This window comes from Pteropus medius, unplaced genomic scaffold (genome assembly GCF_902729225.1).
Source record: "Pteropus medius unplaced genomic scaffold, Ma_sr-lr_union100, whole genome shotgun sequence".
NCBI lineage: Eukaryota > Metazoa > Chordata > Mammalia > Chiroptera > Pteropodidae > Pteropus > Pteropus medius.
Genome location: NW_024344370.1, coordinates 10,704,917 through 10,723,178, shown reverse-complemented (window position 1 = coordinate 10,723,178; position 18,262 = coordinate 10,704,917). Strand labels below are relative to the sequence as shown.

Sequence of the window (18,262 nt, the reverse complement as noted above, 5' to 3'; positions counted from 1 at the left end):
TTCAGCATAAAGGTGAGCATTTGCATAACAGACCTTCTAATAGTGGTTTTGGTTGGTTTCCTTTGCTGATAATCACATATATTCACATTATCATTAAAGCTGGAACTGGAAAGAATGTCTGTTCAATAATACACTAAATTAACTCTAGGTCAGATACTATAGAGATAAAAACTGGCAAGAAATTATTCCTAGAAACCACTACTTCTAATTATAGTCCCACTTTAGTCTTCAAAAGTTTTAACAACTGACCTTAGTAATTTGTTTGGAACATTTCTGGTATGCATGTTGTATTGCAGCCAAACTTGGAGATAAACCACCATGCAGACAAGTCCCTCGATAGCTTCTGTAAATGGCAGAAATCCATTCTCTCCCACCAAAGTGATGGAAACACCATTCCAGAAAATGGGATTGCCCACCACGATAATGCGGTTCTTATTACTAGGTATGGTTTGTTGCAAGTATTTTACCTTTAATTGTTGTGTTTGATATTGTAACTATATTTGGTTCTATCTAAAGCCTCATTCAGGTAATGAGTACAGAGAAAGCAAATTGGTAATTTATTATTCATACTGAGAAAGAATATATTACACTATTATTGTGTTTGCATCAAATGAACCAAATAAGAAAAAAGAAAGATTTAGATTTGATGTAGAAATTTAATAAATATCTCTCCTTCTACTAAGGTCTATCCATAAGGTTTAATTGGAAGCACATGCATGTTTTGTTACTTGAACAAAATATGTATTAGAAGCAAGATTTTCAAAAGTATGAGAAAATATATTTAAAAAATAAAAATGTCATCACCCTTGGTTGTAAATACGTTAATTATTATTGCATCCAAATTGTTAAAAGTGAGGAGTTACACAATTTACTTACATGAATGTTTATTTAATTTAAAATATTTTAATTAAGAGATATAAATATAAGATTTATTATACTATACGTTGAACAGCTTGTCTCTCAGGCAAAATTATTATTTGATGATAACCCAATAAATGCATATATTTCTTTCCAGTTTTACAAAACTGTATTTAGATCCATTTTATTCCTTCCTCTCTAACAACAACTCTGTGAAGTAGATATTGTTATTATTTTTCCTAAGTAAGAAAGAAGGAAATTGGTTCAAAATACCTCAGTTGCTCAAGGTTGCTCAGCTAATAAGTGAAAGAACAGGACTCAAACCCTGATGATCCTATCTTTTTTATTATATTATGCTATTTATCTTCATTTTTTTATACTCTAGTTATTGGTTAGAAGCACGCTTAAATCATTTTCAGATAAGTTGGTCTTGACCTTTTCTCAGCATTTAAAAATGAAAGTGATAACTAACAATAATAAGCAAAATGGAAGCATTATTCTATCTTGGCTAAATGGATTAGCCTTTGTTTTCTTGATTATTTCTTTTCATTTGCAAGGCAATATTTAACATATACTTCATCTGTGGTATGCTTATGACTCTACATTAAACTCTGTGGAGAGAATATAAAGTATTTGGGATCAGATTCGTTAGACCCAGAATCTTGAGTAAGATAATGTGAATTTAGCTTAAAAAAAAAAAAATCCCTATTAACTGAGTTGTAGAGTTAAAGTTTCTGAGTTTATTTTTTTTACAGTTAGACTCGCTTTAACTACCTTCATCTACCTGACATTGTAAACCAGAAAATTTCATTTATGACATGCTTGCTGAAGAAAAACAACATCGTATAGCTCTATATTCATACGTGTTGACATATCAGTCTGATAAATTCTGCAATTCCTCAGGGTCTTGTGGCCTGGAATGATTCCCAAATATATTTGAGGAGTTAAAAATATACTAGGAATTGTGCAAATATAGAAACCTTTGTGTAAAAATATATATGGATATCATTAGCATCAATGAAGTTACTAAGGGAAAATGTCTATTATATATGGTTAACAAAATGATCACAGATATTTACATTGGCTTCTGTATTTATATTTATAAAGCCCTACCTCTCCCCCAAAGGCAATACCCAGCGGGCTCCTGATGCTTCACATTTTTATTGTATCTGCATTGGATTTTTAACTTTTACATCAAATGACAGAAGTTATACCAAGAGCACACATTTCTAAGTATTTGAGTTCTGAAATACATCTGGGCATTTAGCCACCCTTTCTTGGCTCTGGCTACAACATTTGGCTGTCTGACTTGTTACTCTGAACTGGCCCTGATATTTTTTCTGATCCTCTACAGAGCTCTTCTTTGCTTCAATAAGCCATTTGTAGTACTTTTTTGATGTCTGAGATTTGAACAAAAACTTTTTTTTTAACTCGTTCTCCTAACGGTCAGACTATAGCACTGGAAATTATCTCAGAATTTAATAGGATAGTACTTCAAAGAGGTTATATCTCATATCAATTTATATTGGTTATGTAATGGAAGTTAGAAAAATGCCTCTTTGGGGCAGCATAGAATGCCTTTTCGAATTGTTATTAAAGTCTCAAAGTAACTTTTAGCTTACTTAAAAGTCTATAAATATCTTTGAATTATTAGGGCCACAGAATGGCTTATCCAAAAGAAATGACTATCATCTCTAATATTTGGGATTTTTTGTTGTTGTTGGGAGTTTACCAGCACTTGACTCTCCCTTATAAATTTTTGATTTGTGAAAATGAACATATGTTTAAATCATATGCTACTTTTAGTAAAAATAATTATGAGAATTCCAAAGGTGATTTATATTAATGTTGAAAATTATTTCATGTAACTCACTTATTAATATGTTTGGGGTTTTATGACTCCACCATTTCAAAGTAAGATCATGATTTATGTTTGCTTGAAATGTCAGCTCACTAGGGAGAATGTATAATGTGTTTATCGAGAATTCCAGAGAAAAATTGATGGATATGTTTATCTCCACTAGGCCTAATTTTCTCCTAGGGATTTAAATGTTTTAAGCAGAAAACCATTTGGAACTGTAGTTAGTTAGGTAATAAGAGTCACTTTTTCGAAAAAAGTATAAAAACTCAAAATGTTATCTCCTCTTAGCAAATGACATTTTATTGTTATATTTTACCAATAAAAATTAAAAACAAACAATGCTCTACAAAGCTATCAGATCACTCTGACTAGACAGAAAGAAAATAAAGTAAAAAAATTTTAAAATTTTGTTGTTTTACATGGTATCAAAAATATTGAATTGCATATTGAAAACTATTTATATATACATATATTTTAATTTTTATATATAGTTATATTTATTTTTATACATAAGTATGTATAAAATATAGTGGGCATCTGTTATACATCAGCTGACTAATTTTTTTTAAAAATTGAGATAATTGACAAATAAAATTGTATATATTTAAATTGTACAACACGATGATTTGTTATAGATATACTTTGTGAGCTGATTACCATAATCAAGTTAATTAACACATCTATCACCTCATAGTTATCTTGTTTTTTATTTCTTTTTTGGAGTTTGAATGAGAACATTTAACATACTCTTTTAGCAAAGTTCAAGTATATATATAGAATTATTATCTATAGTCACCATGTTGTACATTAGATCTCCAGAATTAATTCATCTTACAATTAAAAGTTTGTACCCTTTGACTAACATTTCCCTATTTCCCCCATCCCCAAACCCTAGGCAACTACCATTCTACTTTTGTTTCTGAATTCAGCTTTCCTTTTTTTTTTTTTTTTTTTTGATTCTAGTTGTAGTTAAGGTCATACAGTATTTGACTTTCTCTAGTATATTTTACTTAGCATAATGATCTCCTGATTCATTTATGTTGTTGCAAATGACAAGATTTCCTTCTTTTTTATGATTGAATAATATTCTATTATATCTGTATATATACCACAATTTCTATACCCATTCATCCACTGATGGACATTTAGGTTGTGTTCTTATCTTGGCAGTTTTGAATAATGCTACAATGAACATTGGAGTGCAGATAACTCTTCGAGATGCTAATTTACTAATTTCACTTCCTTTGGATATATACCCAGAAGTGGTATTGCTATATTATATGGCAGTTATATTTTTAAAATTTCGAGGAAATTCCAAACTAACACCAATGTAGTCTCCACACAGCTTTATCAGCTGAGATTAATGTTGGAAGATTGCAGGGATCCTCAATGGCCAAGGCTGCCGTTGTCTGCAGCAGCAGTGAAAGCTTCTGATCTCTTTTTCTCCTATGGGGATATCGGTGGAGGGTATTCCTCTTGTGCTAGGTCCAGCTTGTGGGTGCCCACAATAGTGCTAGGTGTCTGATGTTGGGCACCCGTGGAGCAGTAATGGAGCCAGGGACTAGATTGCCAGTGCTTGCAGTCTGACAGCAGCTTTGGGGTCTGGCGTGCTGGTTACCCTGCAGCAGTGATGATGTGTGAAATGCAAGTATGTGCGAAGTGGCCATGAAGACAGAGTCTGAAGCATGGGCATTGAGCACAGTGGAATTCTGGTCCTGGGTGTGGGCTAGCTTGCAGTGGTGTTGGCTCTGATTCTTGAGACATGGGCACGTGTAGAGCAGCCACAGGGCTGGGTCTGGATCATGGGTCCACACAGAGTGGTCCTGGCGCCAGGAGCAGGCAGAGTAGCTGTGGCTCTGGAGTTTGGTATGCTCAGGGTTGGAAGGTGCTGGCAACTCTGGTCTGAGGGAAGCACAAGAGCAGTTCCTTCTTGGAATGGGCAGCATCTTCTTCCCCAGGTCTGCGGCTATTGGTTACCTTGGTGATGAAAGCTGCCAGTGTCCTCTGTGGATCAGGCTCCTGGAGCCTGTGCCTAACAACACTATGGGGTACTCCCCAGTGGAAGCTGTGGGGAGTCTGTGGCTGTTGGAGTCCTCTGCATAGCAGGTCACTGGGGACCACGATGGTATGTGTTCTGTGGCCATACTGATAGCTCCCACACTTCTTTCTTCCTAGTTGCTTCCACAACTCTCCACTAAGCTGCTCTCCCAGCGATTCTTTCTGTGCAATTATTCTCCAATTTTTGCTCCACTATGTTGCTGTAGGTTCTTAATTGCACTCTTGAGCTCTGCTAGGGCTATTTTCATTTGTGGATAACTGTTTAATTATTGTTTTATGTCAGGTGATGAAGGTTGATAATTCCTACTTCACCATCTTGCTGATGTCACTCTACTAGCTATCAGATTTTAACATTTTGCCATACCAAAGAGCAATCAGTTTCATGTCACTTTCTAAAGTGATGTACAGATGTTTCTCTGGTGTGTCAACTACTTGACATCTTAGCTCTGAATACCAGATTTAGTGCCATAGTGCATACATTTGTAGAAATATGATCATCTTAAATAAACAATATGGTGGAATAATGAAACTGGTATTTCATTTTTCTGATATGTTTTTAGTTAAAATATCAGTAGTAGTAACATGTTGATTGCTTATATAGACTAGATTTATTAGAATTATTCGATGATTAGCGTTTACCTAAATCAACTTGACATTTAGTAACTCTTCAAAATTATGGAATGTGACACTATATAACTAGGTCAAGAAATGATTACTATTTTGTACTTGAAGCTCTGGACACAGAACTTAAGAAGGTAAATACAGGACTGTATTTATATACTTTAAAAGTTATACTTGATACAAAACTTTCAAATTATCTTTATTAACCTTTGTATTGAAAAACTAAATATCTATTTAGGAATAAAAATCTATAATTTGGCAAGATATTTTAAAAATTATATTTCCACATGAAGTCAGGATATATCTACCACAAATTTAAAGTCAAGCCGATTTCTAAATTCGTTTAGTGGCAAAAATATTAAAGAAATTTATTTATAGTCAGAAAATGAGTAGGAATTTAGTGACATAAATTGTACTTGCATCAATGTTGAGTAATTAGCATGAACAGAATGAGGCCTCCATTTCCCGACTTTGTCTACCATCTAGCATTAGAATCATGTTTACCATCTTTATGATGTTAATATAAGTAGTGTATATTTTAGATAGGAATTATAACCTAAAACTTTTTTGTTAACAGATTTATTGAGATATAATTCACAGACCATACAATTTATCCATTTAAAGTGTGCAATTCAATGATTTTTAGTATACTCATAAGATTGTGCGACCAGCACCATAATTAACTTTAGAATGTTTCAGTCATTCTCGAAGGAAGTCATCCCCATTCCCTTTCTCTTCCCCAACCCAGCCTCAGCCTTAGGCAGCCATTACCTACTTTTTGTCTCTATAGCTTTGCCTAATCTGGACTTTTTGTAAGAGTGGAATTTTACAATATATAGGCTTTTGTGACTGGCTTCTTTCACTTTGTATAGTGTTTTCAAGGTTCATCCATGTTGTAGCATGTACCAGGATTTCATTTCTTTTTTTAGCTCAAATTCTTGAAAATTCAAGGAATAAATTTTTAAGAATTCCTCTGTTATAAGATACTCTACCATAAATATACTTCCTTTTCAATTTTTCATTAATGAAAGACATAGGACATATAACTACATCTTAAAATACAGATGCAAAACTTGCACACCAAGTCACATAATTTAATCATTTAATTAAACCGAGCATATTTATCCTCTTAAAGGATCATGACTATTTGCTTTGGTGCTGCTGGAATTGAAAAGGATTAGAATTTCCAAAGTCAACTAATGTTTTCAAGTGAGAGATTAAAGATAGATTTAAAAATAGTTTCTTGCTAAAACTTGGCCTATAATGTGTAGATTTAAACAAGTTTTCTTATTTTTTAAAGAATATATCTATCAGAATTATATATTGGCTTCATGATTACATATTAAAAGAGAGGAAAGGGAGATTAAATGTGGTACATTAACATTTATTTGGTATTTATTTATTTATTTTTAATTCTTAAGGAAATGCCAGTTATTTCTTTTATTACTATTAGTAAGTTTTTAAGAATATGCTAGGTTTATAGGCCACAGTAATTTTGAATTCAGATTTTAGATGAATCGATTCTGGTATTTGGGCATTTCAAAGCATTTATTATTCTCTTACCACTCTGGCTCTGTCATTCTTACTCATCCCCATCACCCTTCTTCACTTTTTATTTTCTTTCACTTGGTTCCTGGTTCATTGATTCCTTACTCAGATGTGTTTATCTAGTTTCCATTTCAATCTAGGATTATGATAAACTTGGGCAACTTTAGTTCCTTGGACAAGCTAGGACACTTTTAAGTACCTTTGACAGCTATGTCTAGATAGTAGGCATAAACTAGGACCAGGAAAACAGGATTACGGTCACCCAGGCATTACCCATGTTTGCTTGTTAAACTTTAATTACAAATGGGAATAAAAAGACACTTCTCCTTTAGTACATCATTAAAGTATCTTTGTACACACCTTGATTAAAATTGTGCTTTATATGTAATAGGCATCATTAAATAGTTAAAGAAGAATGTGTTGTAATAAACACAACTTTGAGGAATAGTAAGTTTAGTATTTATAAGGGTTTTACTGATGTCTTTAATTTTTTATCGTGTGCTAAATACATAATTACTTTAGATATTTAATCATTTAAACCTCACTGTAACTTCATAAGATAGTTTCCGTTATTATCTCTATTTTATAGATAAGGAAACAGATACAAGGAAGTTAAATGATTAGCAAGATTATACAATAATTAGAAGACTCAGGATTTAAATCAGGCAGTTTGTCTACAGAGTCCCTTTAGAGGAATTATAAGGGTGTGCAACAAAAATAATGGAGCGATACATTAATAATATTGGTGACTATGGTGGGCAAACTTCTAAGATGGCCCCCAGTGATCTCTGGCTCCTGGTGTTTGTGACTTTGTGTAATCTCCTGTTGAGTTTGGGCTGGACCTAGTGAATTAACATCTTAACAATGCACATTCTTCATACCTACAAACAAGGTATATCTCTTCGTTTATCTAGGTCCTCTTTGATTTCCCTCAGCAGTTTTTTGTGATTTTCAATATTCTCACAACTTTTGTTATTTGTTTGATGTTATTGTAAATGGTATTATTTTTAAAATTTAATTTATAATTGTTCATCACTAGTATATAAAAATACAATTGATTTTGTATCCTGCAAATTTACTGTTTATTTATTAATTTTAGTAGCCTTTTAAAAGATTCTAATTGATTTTCTACGAAGATGATTATGTTTTTTGATATTAAATGATAGTTTTACTTTTTCTTTTTAATCATGAATGACTTTTTTTCTTGCCTTATTTCAGTGGCTAGAACCTCTAGTACAATGTAGAATAAAGGTTGTTATAGCAGACATCCTAGTCTTGTTCTTGATCTTAGTGGGAAAGCATTTCATGTTTCAACATTAAGTCTGATGTTTTCTGTAGAGTTTTCGTAGATGCCCTTTATCAGGCTGACAAAATTCTCTTCTATTCCTAGTTTGCTGGGTTTTTATGGGTAATGGCTATTGAATTTTGTCAAATACCTTTTCTGCATCTATTGAGATGATCATATTGCTTTTCTTTTGTTAGTTTATTAATGCAGTGAATTGCATTCATTGATTTAGAATGTTATACCAACCTTGCATTCCTCAGATAAACCCAATTTGGTCATGATGTATTTTCCTTTTAATATATTGTTAGATATGATTTGCCAAAATTTTGTTTATATATCTTTTTGCATCTTATTTATGAGGGATATTGTTCTGTATCTTTGTCTGGTTTTGGTATTAAGGTAATGTTGACCTCACCGAATGAGTTAGAGAATACTTCCTCCTTTCCAGTTTTCTGCAAAGATTCATGTAGGAATAGTATTATTCATAATACTAAAAATAAAACATAATAGTATTATGTTTTATAGAATTTAAAAGTGAAGACATGTGGACCTGGAAGTGTTTTTTTGTTTTTGTTTGTTTGTTTTAAATTGATTTTAACTACCAATTCAAATTATTTAAGAGATATAGAACTATTTAGGTTATTTGATTCAGTCTGCTTTGGCAGTTGAATCTTTCAAGAAATGTATTTTATCTAAGTTGTAGAATGTATTGCTATAGCTGTTCATAATATCTTATCCTTTTAATATCTGTAGTATGTATTAGTGACATTACCTCTCTTTCTGATCCTGGTAATTTTTGTTTTCTTTTCTCCTAGATTCTGGTTAGAGTTTTAATTATCTACTCAAATTTAGTTTCAGTGGTTTTCTCTATTGTTTTTCTGTTTTCTATTTCTTTTATTATTTCTGCCTGATTTTTATTGTCTCCATTCCCATACTAACTTTGAGTTTGGTTTAATTTGCTATTCTTTTTGTAATTTCTTAAGGTAGACACTGTCTTCACTGATTTGCAAACTTTCTGCTTTTTCTGATATAAATGTTTTGTGTTATAAAATTTTCCCCTAACTACAGCTGTATTACATCTCACAAATTTGTATATGTTGTGTTTTCTGTTCCATTCAGCTCAAAATACTTTATAATTTCTCTTTAATTCTTTTTTGACTCATAAAACATTTAGAGTTGTTATTTAGTTCCAAACATTAGTTCCCCCCTCCCCCGTTAGAGATCATTCTGTTATTTATTTCTAATTTAATTCCACTGTAGTCAGAAAATGTACTTTTTATGACTCATGCTTTTTAATTTATTGAGACTTGTTTTATGGTCTTTTTTGGTACATGAGAAGAATGTGTGTTCTGCTATTGTTGGTTGGAATGTTCTAACAATTCAACTCTTCTATATTCTTACTGATCTGAACAATTTTAACTCTAGTACTCAATACTAGCTAATTACTCTACCATTGATTTTACCAATTTTCACACTTTAAAGCAGTGTAGGAGAGTTATTTTATCCCAATCTGCCTAACATAGTGCTTAGCTTTATAATGCTTGATACATTATAAGCAGTGAATTAGTGTGTTAGTAGTTATTGGACCCAAATTAATGTCATTTTACTATTTAAAAATTTTTACTAATAAATAACAAGGGAAGATTTAGGGAAGTAATTTGTGTAGTTATCTATTATGAACTTGATTTATCATTTGCTTTCAGCTTTAGTTAGTGGCTTATTGTACTTTTTTCTTCCTGTCACAGATGAATAAAATCAAGGATAGGTCCAGTTCATCAGTTTCTTCTATTTTTCTGTAACAACTTTATTGACATATAATTTACACATTGTACATTTCAATAGTTTTTATTTACAGAGTTGTGCAACTATCACCATTGTCTATTTTAGAACATTTCTGTCATCCCAGAATGAAACCCTATAAACTCTATACCCATTAGCCATCACCTTCCATTTCCACTAGTCTTAGGAAACCAATAAACTACTTTCTGTATAGATTTTCCTATTCCAGACATTTTACAAAAATGGTATCACAAAATATGTGGTCTTTTGCAACTAGCTTCTTAGAATGTTTTCAAGGTTTATCAGTGTTGTAGCATATATAAATACTTCATTCCTTTTTATAGCCAAATAATATTCTATTGTATGGATAGACCATATTTTATTCATTCATGGGCATTTGAGTTGTTGCCCATTTTTGGCTATTATGGTTCTATGAACATTTGTGTACAAGTTTTGATGTGGATGTGTGTTTTAATTTCTTTTGAATATATACCTTGGAGTGGAATTGCTGGATCATGTAGTTACTTTATATTAACCTTTTGAGGAACTGCCAAACTGTGTTCCAAAGCGGCTGTACTATTTATAATCCCATCAGCAATGTATAAGTGTTCAAATTCTCCACACCCTGGCCAATACTTTTTGTTGTTTGTCTTTTGGTCATAGTATTTTATTGTAATTTTGACTTTCACTTTCTGGAAGGCTATGTTGAGCATTTTTTTTCATGTGCTTATTAGCTATTTGTATATCTCCTTTAGAGAAATACATAACGTTCTTTTATTTGGTTAGATTGCATTTCTTTTATTGCATATATATAAAAAGTTAAAGATGAACATTTAACTTTATACAAAATCAAATATTCATTCTAAGGAGTATATTAATTTTTCAAATATTTGTTCAATAGATATTGTTACATAGTGAAAAATGGGCTTTGGAGTCACGCAGACCTTGAATCTCACCCCTGACATCTGTTAGTTGGTGACCTGGGGGCTGAATACCAAAGCTCTCTGAGTTTGTAGGATGGTATGGTGTTATGATATAATATATGTAAGTACTTGGTAGGGAGACATTGAGCTATTATTAACTATATGTTAAGGCACAAACCAGATTTTAAGAAGACAAAGTATGGTGGAAACATAGAAGCAGCATCTAATCTTACATGGAAAAGAATCTAAGCATAACTTCATTCAGGGTACAATACTTGATCACGAACTTGGAAGTTTAACAGGAATTTGGATAAATGATGGGTGCCTGTTCAAGAAGGAGGCACTGCATATGTAATGACATGGAAAATGTGAGAGACAAAAATGGCCTCCTTTGGGGGAACTAAAAGCTCAGTATTTTTAGAGTGGAAAGTACTTGTGAAGAATTATAGGAGATGAAGTTGGATAGGTAGGAATTCATTCACTAATTCATTCATTCAACCTATAGTTGTTGAATTGACAATATGTCATGGTACTGTTGGTTGCTAGGTATTCACCGGTGAATAAAGTCAAAGAATAAGCTTGGTAGATTTGAGGAAAAGAAGTGAAATATAGTGAACAAAGGGGAGAAGGATATGCAATGATGTTTAAAAAGTTGCAGGGCCATAGCTTGAAAGATTTTGCATGCATGCTTATAAATTTAGCACTGTGGTCTAGAAATAATCATTTTCCCTATTCATGAGTATTTAAGTTGATTTCTTTTGTTTGCTTTTTAGTTATTAAAAAGAATGGAATTTTCTTTGTACACAGGTACAAGTATGTCCATATTACAAAATGCAAATCAGGAATATGTGGATGTGGAAAATTCTTCAGGAAATAAAGTAAAGCAAGCAAATAAAGTTACATGGACAAGAATCCAAGCATAACTTCATAAAGCATTATTTCTTATTTGTTTAAAAAAATCAACAAAACTAATAAAAAAAGAAATTTAGCTTTTATTTTCTTTACATAAAGATAACATTGGAGAAATTTAAGCAAAAAAGTGACATGATCAGATTTTAAAAATGTCTCTTGCAGGGGTGTGGAGGATAAATTGTGTGTATGTGATTAAGTGCTAATATATGCAAAGCAGTGAAAAATGGGGGAAAAAATTCAATGCCTCTTTCTCTCCAGTTCAGAAAGGGTTTTTAGAACCACTTGAATTAGCATTTCACTTTCCTTTTTAACTTATCCCAAAGAACTAAATGCCAGGCAAAAATCTTTGAGTTCTGATGTTGGGAGATGAGGAGTTCTTGATGAGTGAGGCAAAAGGATAAAGGAGAAAGAAATGAGATTTGGGGAATAAAAAAGAAGAAACCTCATTTAGAGACATTTATTAGAAGTTACTCCTCTTTTTTGGTTAAATTTTCACACCGTATTATTTTGGGACAATATTTACTAAATTGGCTATATCCTTCCTATCTCACACCCCCCCTCCAAATTTATCAAAAACTAGCATCCCTACAAATGATATCTTTCTCATTTTATAAATTCTCAGCACCTTAATAGTAGCCCAATGTTAAAGAAATATTAACAAATAATTTTAAAGGGTCTTTCTAGAATAAGAAAAAGCAATGTTTGAGTATATTACCCACTTCTCTCACAGTCTCTTTGCAATTTACATTCACTTTTAGTGATCTCATTCATTCTCATGATTTAAGTACCATCTATATAGTTAAATACATCTACACAGCTTTAATCACCATTTATCTCTAAATATACATCTCTATTCTTGACCCCTCCCCTAAACTCTGTATTTGTAAACTTTGTCTAATTGACATCTCCATGAATCTCAATTAACATGCTCAAAACCAAATTCCCAATCTTTCCTTTAAACCTGCTCTTTCTGTAGCTTTTCTCATTTCAACTTCTCCCTATGTGGCAATTACAATATTTTTGCCTGTTATACAAAAAGCAAAAGAGGCTTCAATTAGGGTATTAATATAAATAAATTAATAACATGACAAGAGGAAATAAATATATACTAGGTTCAGCTCTACAAAATTTTTAAGCATTTCCTCTGTTTCCTTGCTTTACACTGATATTCGTTTACTAAACTCCGATGTCTGCTTCTCTCTCCTAATGGTTAGTTTATATATGTCATGAGCTAAATTAGGAAAACATACATACTTAAAAACACTATTTAGAAGGAAGAAGATGAATTATATAGTTCTTGCAATGATATATGAAATATTTACGGAGTCCTGCCTACTAGTCCATTTCTCTGAAGTTCTGAGTTTAACTTTCCAAATGGGTTTGAGGGCCTGAAAAATACACTTAAAATTGTACAGTAACTTTTCAGAAACTCCTTTAAAAAATAAGTTGTTTCTTCATTTTACTGATAATAAAGGATATTGAGAACACAAAGACTAAAAGATTTGTATATAGGAATTTATAGGGCTGCAGTGGAAAAAGGAAGAGGAAAACTATTAAAAATAATTTTGAGACATATAGAAATTATCTCCTTCAAGAAATACTGTAAAGCTGCATTTATTCATTCATCGAGACAGTCAACATTTATTGAGTGCTTTGTGTAAGCTGTTGGGATCACATAAGAATGAATAGACAGATAAAAGTCTAAGTTCTTAGCTTTTGCTCTAGAGAGAGAAATTGATTATGAGTAAGTAAAAAAAAAAAACAAAGAAATACATAATTTTATATATGTGAACTATATAGGGTAGAGAAAGAGAAACTACATAAGGTGGTAGGAAAGTCTCTCTGATAAGGTAACTTTATTTAAAAGGTCTGAAGGATGAGGAGACAGCCATATTGGAGGAAGAGAATGACAATGGCATATATTTTAGGCAAAGGAAACAGCTCATGCAAGTAATAAATAAACATTAGTCAGTAAATGAGGTGGGAAAGAGTTTGGCTTGTGCGAGAATATTTGCTACAAGTGCATACACATGCACTGTTTTTTAACCCTGTTTGTTTTTGCTTTCTCTTTATTTGAGCTGCCTTGGCTGGCTGTCGATATTGAAAAAAAAATACTAATTGGGAGCCTTGTTTACACTGGTTAGGTCTTGTTGATGGAGGGTTTCCCTTAGAGTGATTGGGTGTTGGTTCACTTTTTTCCAGGGGGAGCAAAAATGTCATTGTCATTGGGTCTTTTGTGTGAGACCACTCAGTTTTTCCAGAATAATACCCAACAGTTTCCAGGCTCATTGCAAATGTTCTGAAAGCCAGGTAGGGAGGGAATGAGAGACTTTCAACTAAGCATACTGTTAACTGTTTTCAAGCCTTGGGTTTTACTTTTGCCTCCCACTGGCTAAAGTGTCCTAGAAACTCAGCCTCTCTGGTTTCATTTTTTTCAGAGAATAAAACTGAAGGTCAGAGATGTGGAAGAGGGGTGATTTCTAGTATTGCAGAGTATACCTAATCTTTCGTATACAGGTTTTGAGCCAATCCCTGTTTTCAACCTCATGCCTCAGCCCTTTCAAAAATGGTCAATTTTTAATTTTTCATTTTCTTTTAGCAAAGATAATTTTAAGTTATTTAAATTAACTTTCCCTTATTCAGAAATATAGAACTAATGTTTATAATGATAGCTAAAGTTAGCTATTATAGTGGTAGTTGAAGTTATCAACTTATATTGATAATGAAGTATGTGAAATAGGTAAAATTTTGTTAAATTTGACAGATTAGTAACTATAATCTTGTAACACCTTAATTATTGAGTAACAGTGTTTAGAATACCTACTTTCTTAAAATACCACCTATAAAATCAGACATGATTGGAGCACATAGTATATAATAGTTTCTAATTTTGTTTATAAATTCTTCATTATTCAAATAGAATTATTGTGTATTTTTCTATGTCAAATGTATTGCTAGCCTTCCATTTTATTTTCTTTAAAATAAAAACATATACCATTTATTGATTTAATTTTAATGTTGCTGTGTTACTTAGGGTTGGTTAATTAAGATCGATCGTTTAGTAGTATGGTGATAAATGATATTTATATAGTAAATTTATTTTTAATTTTATATTCCTTTTGTCTTTCTCTTTTCCCATTGACCCTTTTTCTTCCAATGAGAGTTCCTCAGTTTTTTTCCTCAGTTTTTTTCTTTGGTATTTTGGTTGTGATCCTTAGTCTAGTTAGGAAGAAAGCTTTGATTTCCCACTTTTTGTACAACTGTCAATTCAATGTAGACTAAGCATGCTTTTTGGACTGATCCCATATAAACTCTCTAGGAAGTCATCAGGATTGCCAGAGTATTGTGTTATGTAGCTGAGTCCTCAAGAAAACGCAAATTATGTAAAATAAGTTTAATAGTTTGCAGAAAAAGTAAGCATATTATTTACCCAACTTGGATGTGGCATGTAAATTAAGGAGTCATTGGTGCTTAGCGGCAAGTACTCTTTGAAGTCCTTTAAATATGCTCTGCCTTTCCTCCTTTGGCATGTAGGTACTTTTAATTTTCCATAGAGTTATAGAAGAATAATGATTATATTCATGAGTCTGAATGTTTACTAAATGAAAGGTGACTGAAAATAGTAATACTCTCAGTGTGTGCTTAGTGAATCTGTCTAGTTGGAACAGAGGCAACAATTAGAACTATTCCATATGATTTTTGAGCTTTTGAAATGAACCTGTTACATTACTTCTCCTTTTTTATAAGCAATGTCTATAGCAAGAGAAGTTTGTAATAAAAATTTCTGTATTAACTTAATTGTGATTAGAATTTTAATTAGTTATGCTTTCTTATTTTTGAAACTTACCCTTCTTTCTGGAAGTATAGCTTTAAATTAAAGAAAATATTTTCAAATATTGTTTTGACTCATACTAGCATTTTTACTTATACCTGAATTTAGCTGAATTTGGTTATCTCTTTACTCTTATTCTAAATTTTGAGTTAGTTTGTATTCAAACAAATATTTATACTTTTAGTAGCCCTTTCGTTCTGCCACTGTTTTTGTGTTTTTTGTAAGCCAGTTATGTTTGCCACTAATCGTAATCAATCTCAGTTTTAGGGATCAGTGCATTTATAGAGGTAACTAAAACATAGTTTTCTAACTTATTTTGGATTGAGGGTTTTTTTGGTAACAATTTTATTTAGCTACAATACACTAAACATACAATTCACCCATTTAGAGTATAAAATTCAGTGGTTTTTAGTATATTTACAGAGTTGTACAGCCATCACCACAATGTATTGATCACATTGTTGCTTATTTGTTTTTATTCTTTTCTTGTTCTTTATTTGTATGGAAATTATATATTTCATTTTTATTTCTTTAATGGTTACTCTTAATAATTTTATCAAGAATACTTAACAAGTAAAGCTAATCAGTATTATTCTTTCCTGAACAAATCAAACACATTAAAACATGTAAGTATGACCACTTCTCTTGACTTCTGTGGTATTGTGTTCTGTATTTTATTTCTAATTTCTTTTTAACACCACCACCACCATGCCATCATCACCGCTACCACTATCATCATCATCATCACAATTTGTATATAGACAATAGTTGTCTTTATTTATTTACCTATATATCAATTTCTTCACTGTATTTCTTTGCATATTAAGGATCTATTTCCTTTTTCCTGAAGTACATTTATTAGAAGTTTCTTTATAAAATGTCTGTAGTAAACTCTCTCTGTTGTTGATTTAGAGATATCTTTTTAAAAAATTTTGCCCTAGTTCTTGAAAGATAGTTTTGCTGGATTCACAATGGTAGGTTGACAGTTGCTTTCTCTCAACATTTTGAAAATATTATTTTATATTCTTTTAGTTCTCATCATAGTCATTAAGATATGTGAGGTTAGGGTAATGTTCATTGTATATGTGATCTATCTTTGTAGCTGCTTTAAAGTTCTTCTCTGTATCTTGCCATTCTGATTTTCTCTTAAGGAACATGTTTCTCAGTATTTATTCTGCTTAGTATAAAATGATTCCCCCCGCCACCCCCGCCCGACATTTGTGGATTCATATCTGTCATCAATACTGGAAGTTCAGCAGGCATTATATTTTTCAAATATAGATGCTTTTGAGCTCTTTCTACTCTTCTGGGTCTCTTTAGATGTATGTTTGACTTTCTCATTAGCCTCATGTTTTTATAATATATATATATATGTATATATATATAAAATAATCTTCATCTACTTATCATTCTGTGTGGCAGTCTGGGTGATTTTTTTCATATCTACAAGTTGCTAATTTTCATTTTAGCTGCTGTGAATAATCTGCCATTTAACTCATCACTGAATTTTTGTTTTAAAATGATACATTTTTTAGATTTTTTTAAAGTCTGCCTAGCCATTTTTAAGTCGTCTCTTTTTCCCTGCTTTTAAAATAAAATATTTTATTCCATTTTTTAAGAACATTTTCATTCACTTTCATTTTCTTCATGTGTCCATTTTCCCTTTGTAAAGTAAAAGGTAGGTTAACCTGAAGCACTAATAGAAACTCATGTAATAAATTTGCCTTTCTTTCTTTAGATGTGTTCATTTATTTTTTACTCAATAATTATATGGTAGTTTTGGAAGATGTAAATGATAATGGCTTAATTGGACTAGGGATAGAGAGACCAGTTAGGAGGCAGTTAGTTTGATTTGTTTTCCATAGTTTAGCATTTAGTGTACATCTGTTGATTAAATTATGATAATAGACTCCTGGTAGAGTGGAGGTAAAAGGAAATTACAATTGATTAGAGAATGAATAAGATTAAACACCAGCAAAATAACAATCTTCAGTGACCACTGAACTTGTAGAATGTATTTTTATTATTTATTAATTTTACTTTTCTAATGTCTAAGAAAAGGATATATTTTTATTGTAAAATGATTTACCTTATGACATCAAGTTACTTGCAGGTTTTTTTGTGTGGGATTAGAAATGGAAGACATTAGATGAAAATATTCTTTCGGGGCAGATAGTAATGCTGTATTATATAATTTAACTGGCCTATTAGGAGTGATTAATAATATTGCTTATTTTAAGTATTATATCTTCTTTCACAAAATGAATGTTTGTAGATAATAGTGAAAAAATTTTACTTAAAAAAAAATCCCTGCAGTGCTTGTTATTGGAAATGTTTCTGGAAAACCTTAGTAATACATTGCCCTATTGAAGAAAATCACCTGAGAAAATTGTGACTGACAGCTTATGTTAAGGTTTGCAATCTTATATAGGTATCATGCCAAGTTTTTATTTATTCGCTGTTTCAAAAGTGCGAAGACACTTAGAAAACTCTAGGCTTACCACAGAGTTCTCTTAGAGAAACCATTGTCATATGAGAGGATGTCCCACTGAGCTTTCCTATAGTTGTCAGTGATTCTTTAAGAA

The 18,262-nt window shown here is 31.7% G+C and overlaps 1 protein-coding gene across 32 annotated transcripts in view; it reads left to right on the top strand.

Moving 5' to 3' along the window:
• The window catches only part of LOC120608233 (A disintegrin and metalloproteinase with thrombospondin motifs 6), a 289,732-nt gene that overhangs the window by 74,121 nt on the left and 197,349 nt on the right, over window positions 1-18,262 (top strand). For 24 of the 32 annotated variants that reach the window (XR_005654347.1, XR_005654348.1, XR_005654349.1 and 21 more), the window contains one exon: window positions 297-442. The exons of 5 other annotated variants lie outside the window; for them this stretch is intronic. Coding sequence is in view for 18 of the 27 variants with exons in the window: in XM_039870023.1 (XP_039725957.1) it covers window positions 297-442 (146 nt within the window). In the remaining 9 variants the exon portion in view is untranslated. Of the gene's footprint in view, window positions 1-296; window positions 452-11,740; window positions 11,826-13,453; window positions 13,509-18,262 lie in introns of those variants that run through there. 3 more of the 32 variants (XM_039870047.1, XM_039870045.1, XR_005654355.1) reach the window with 3 other exon arrangements.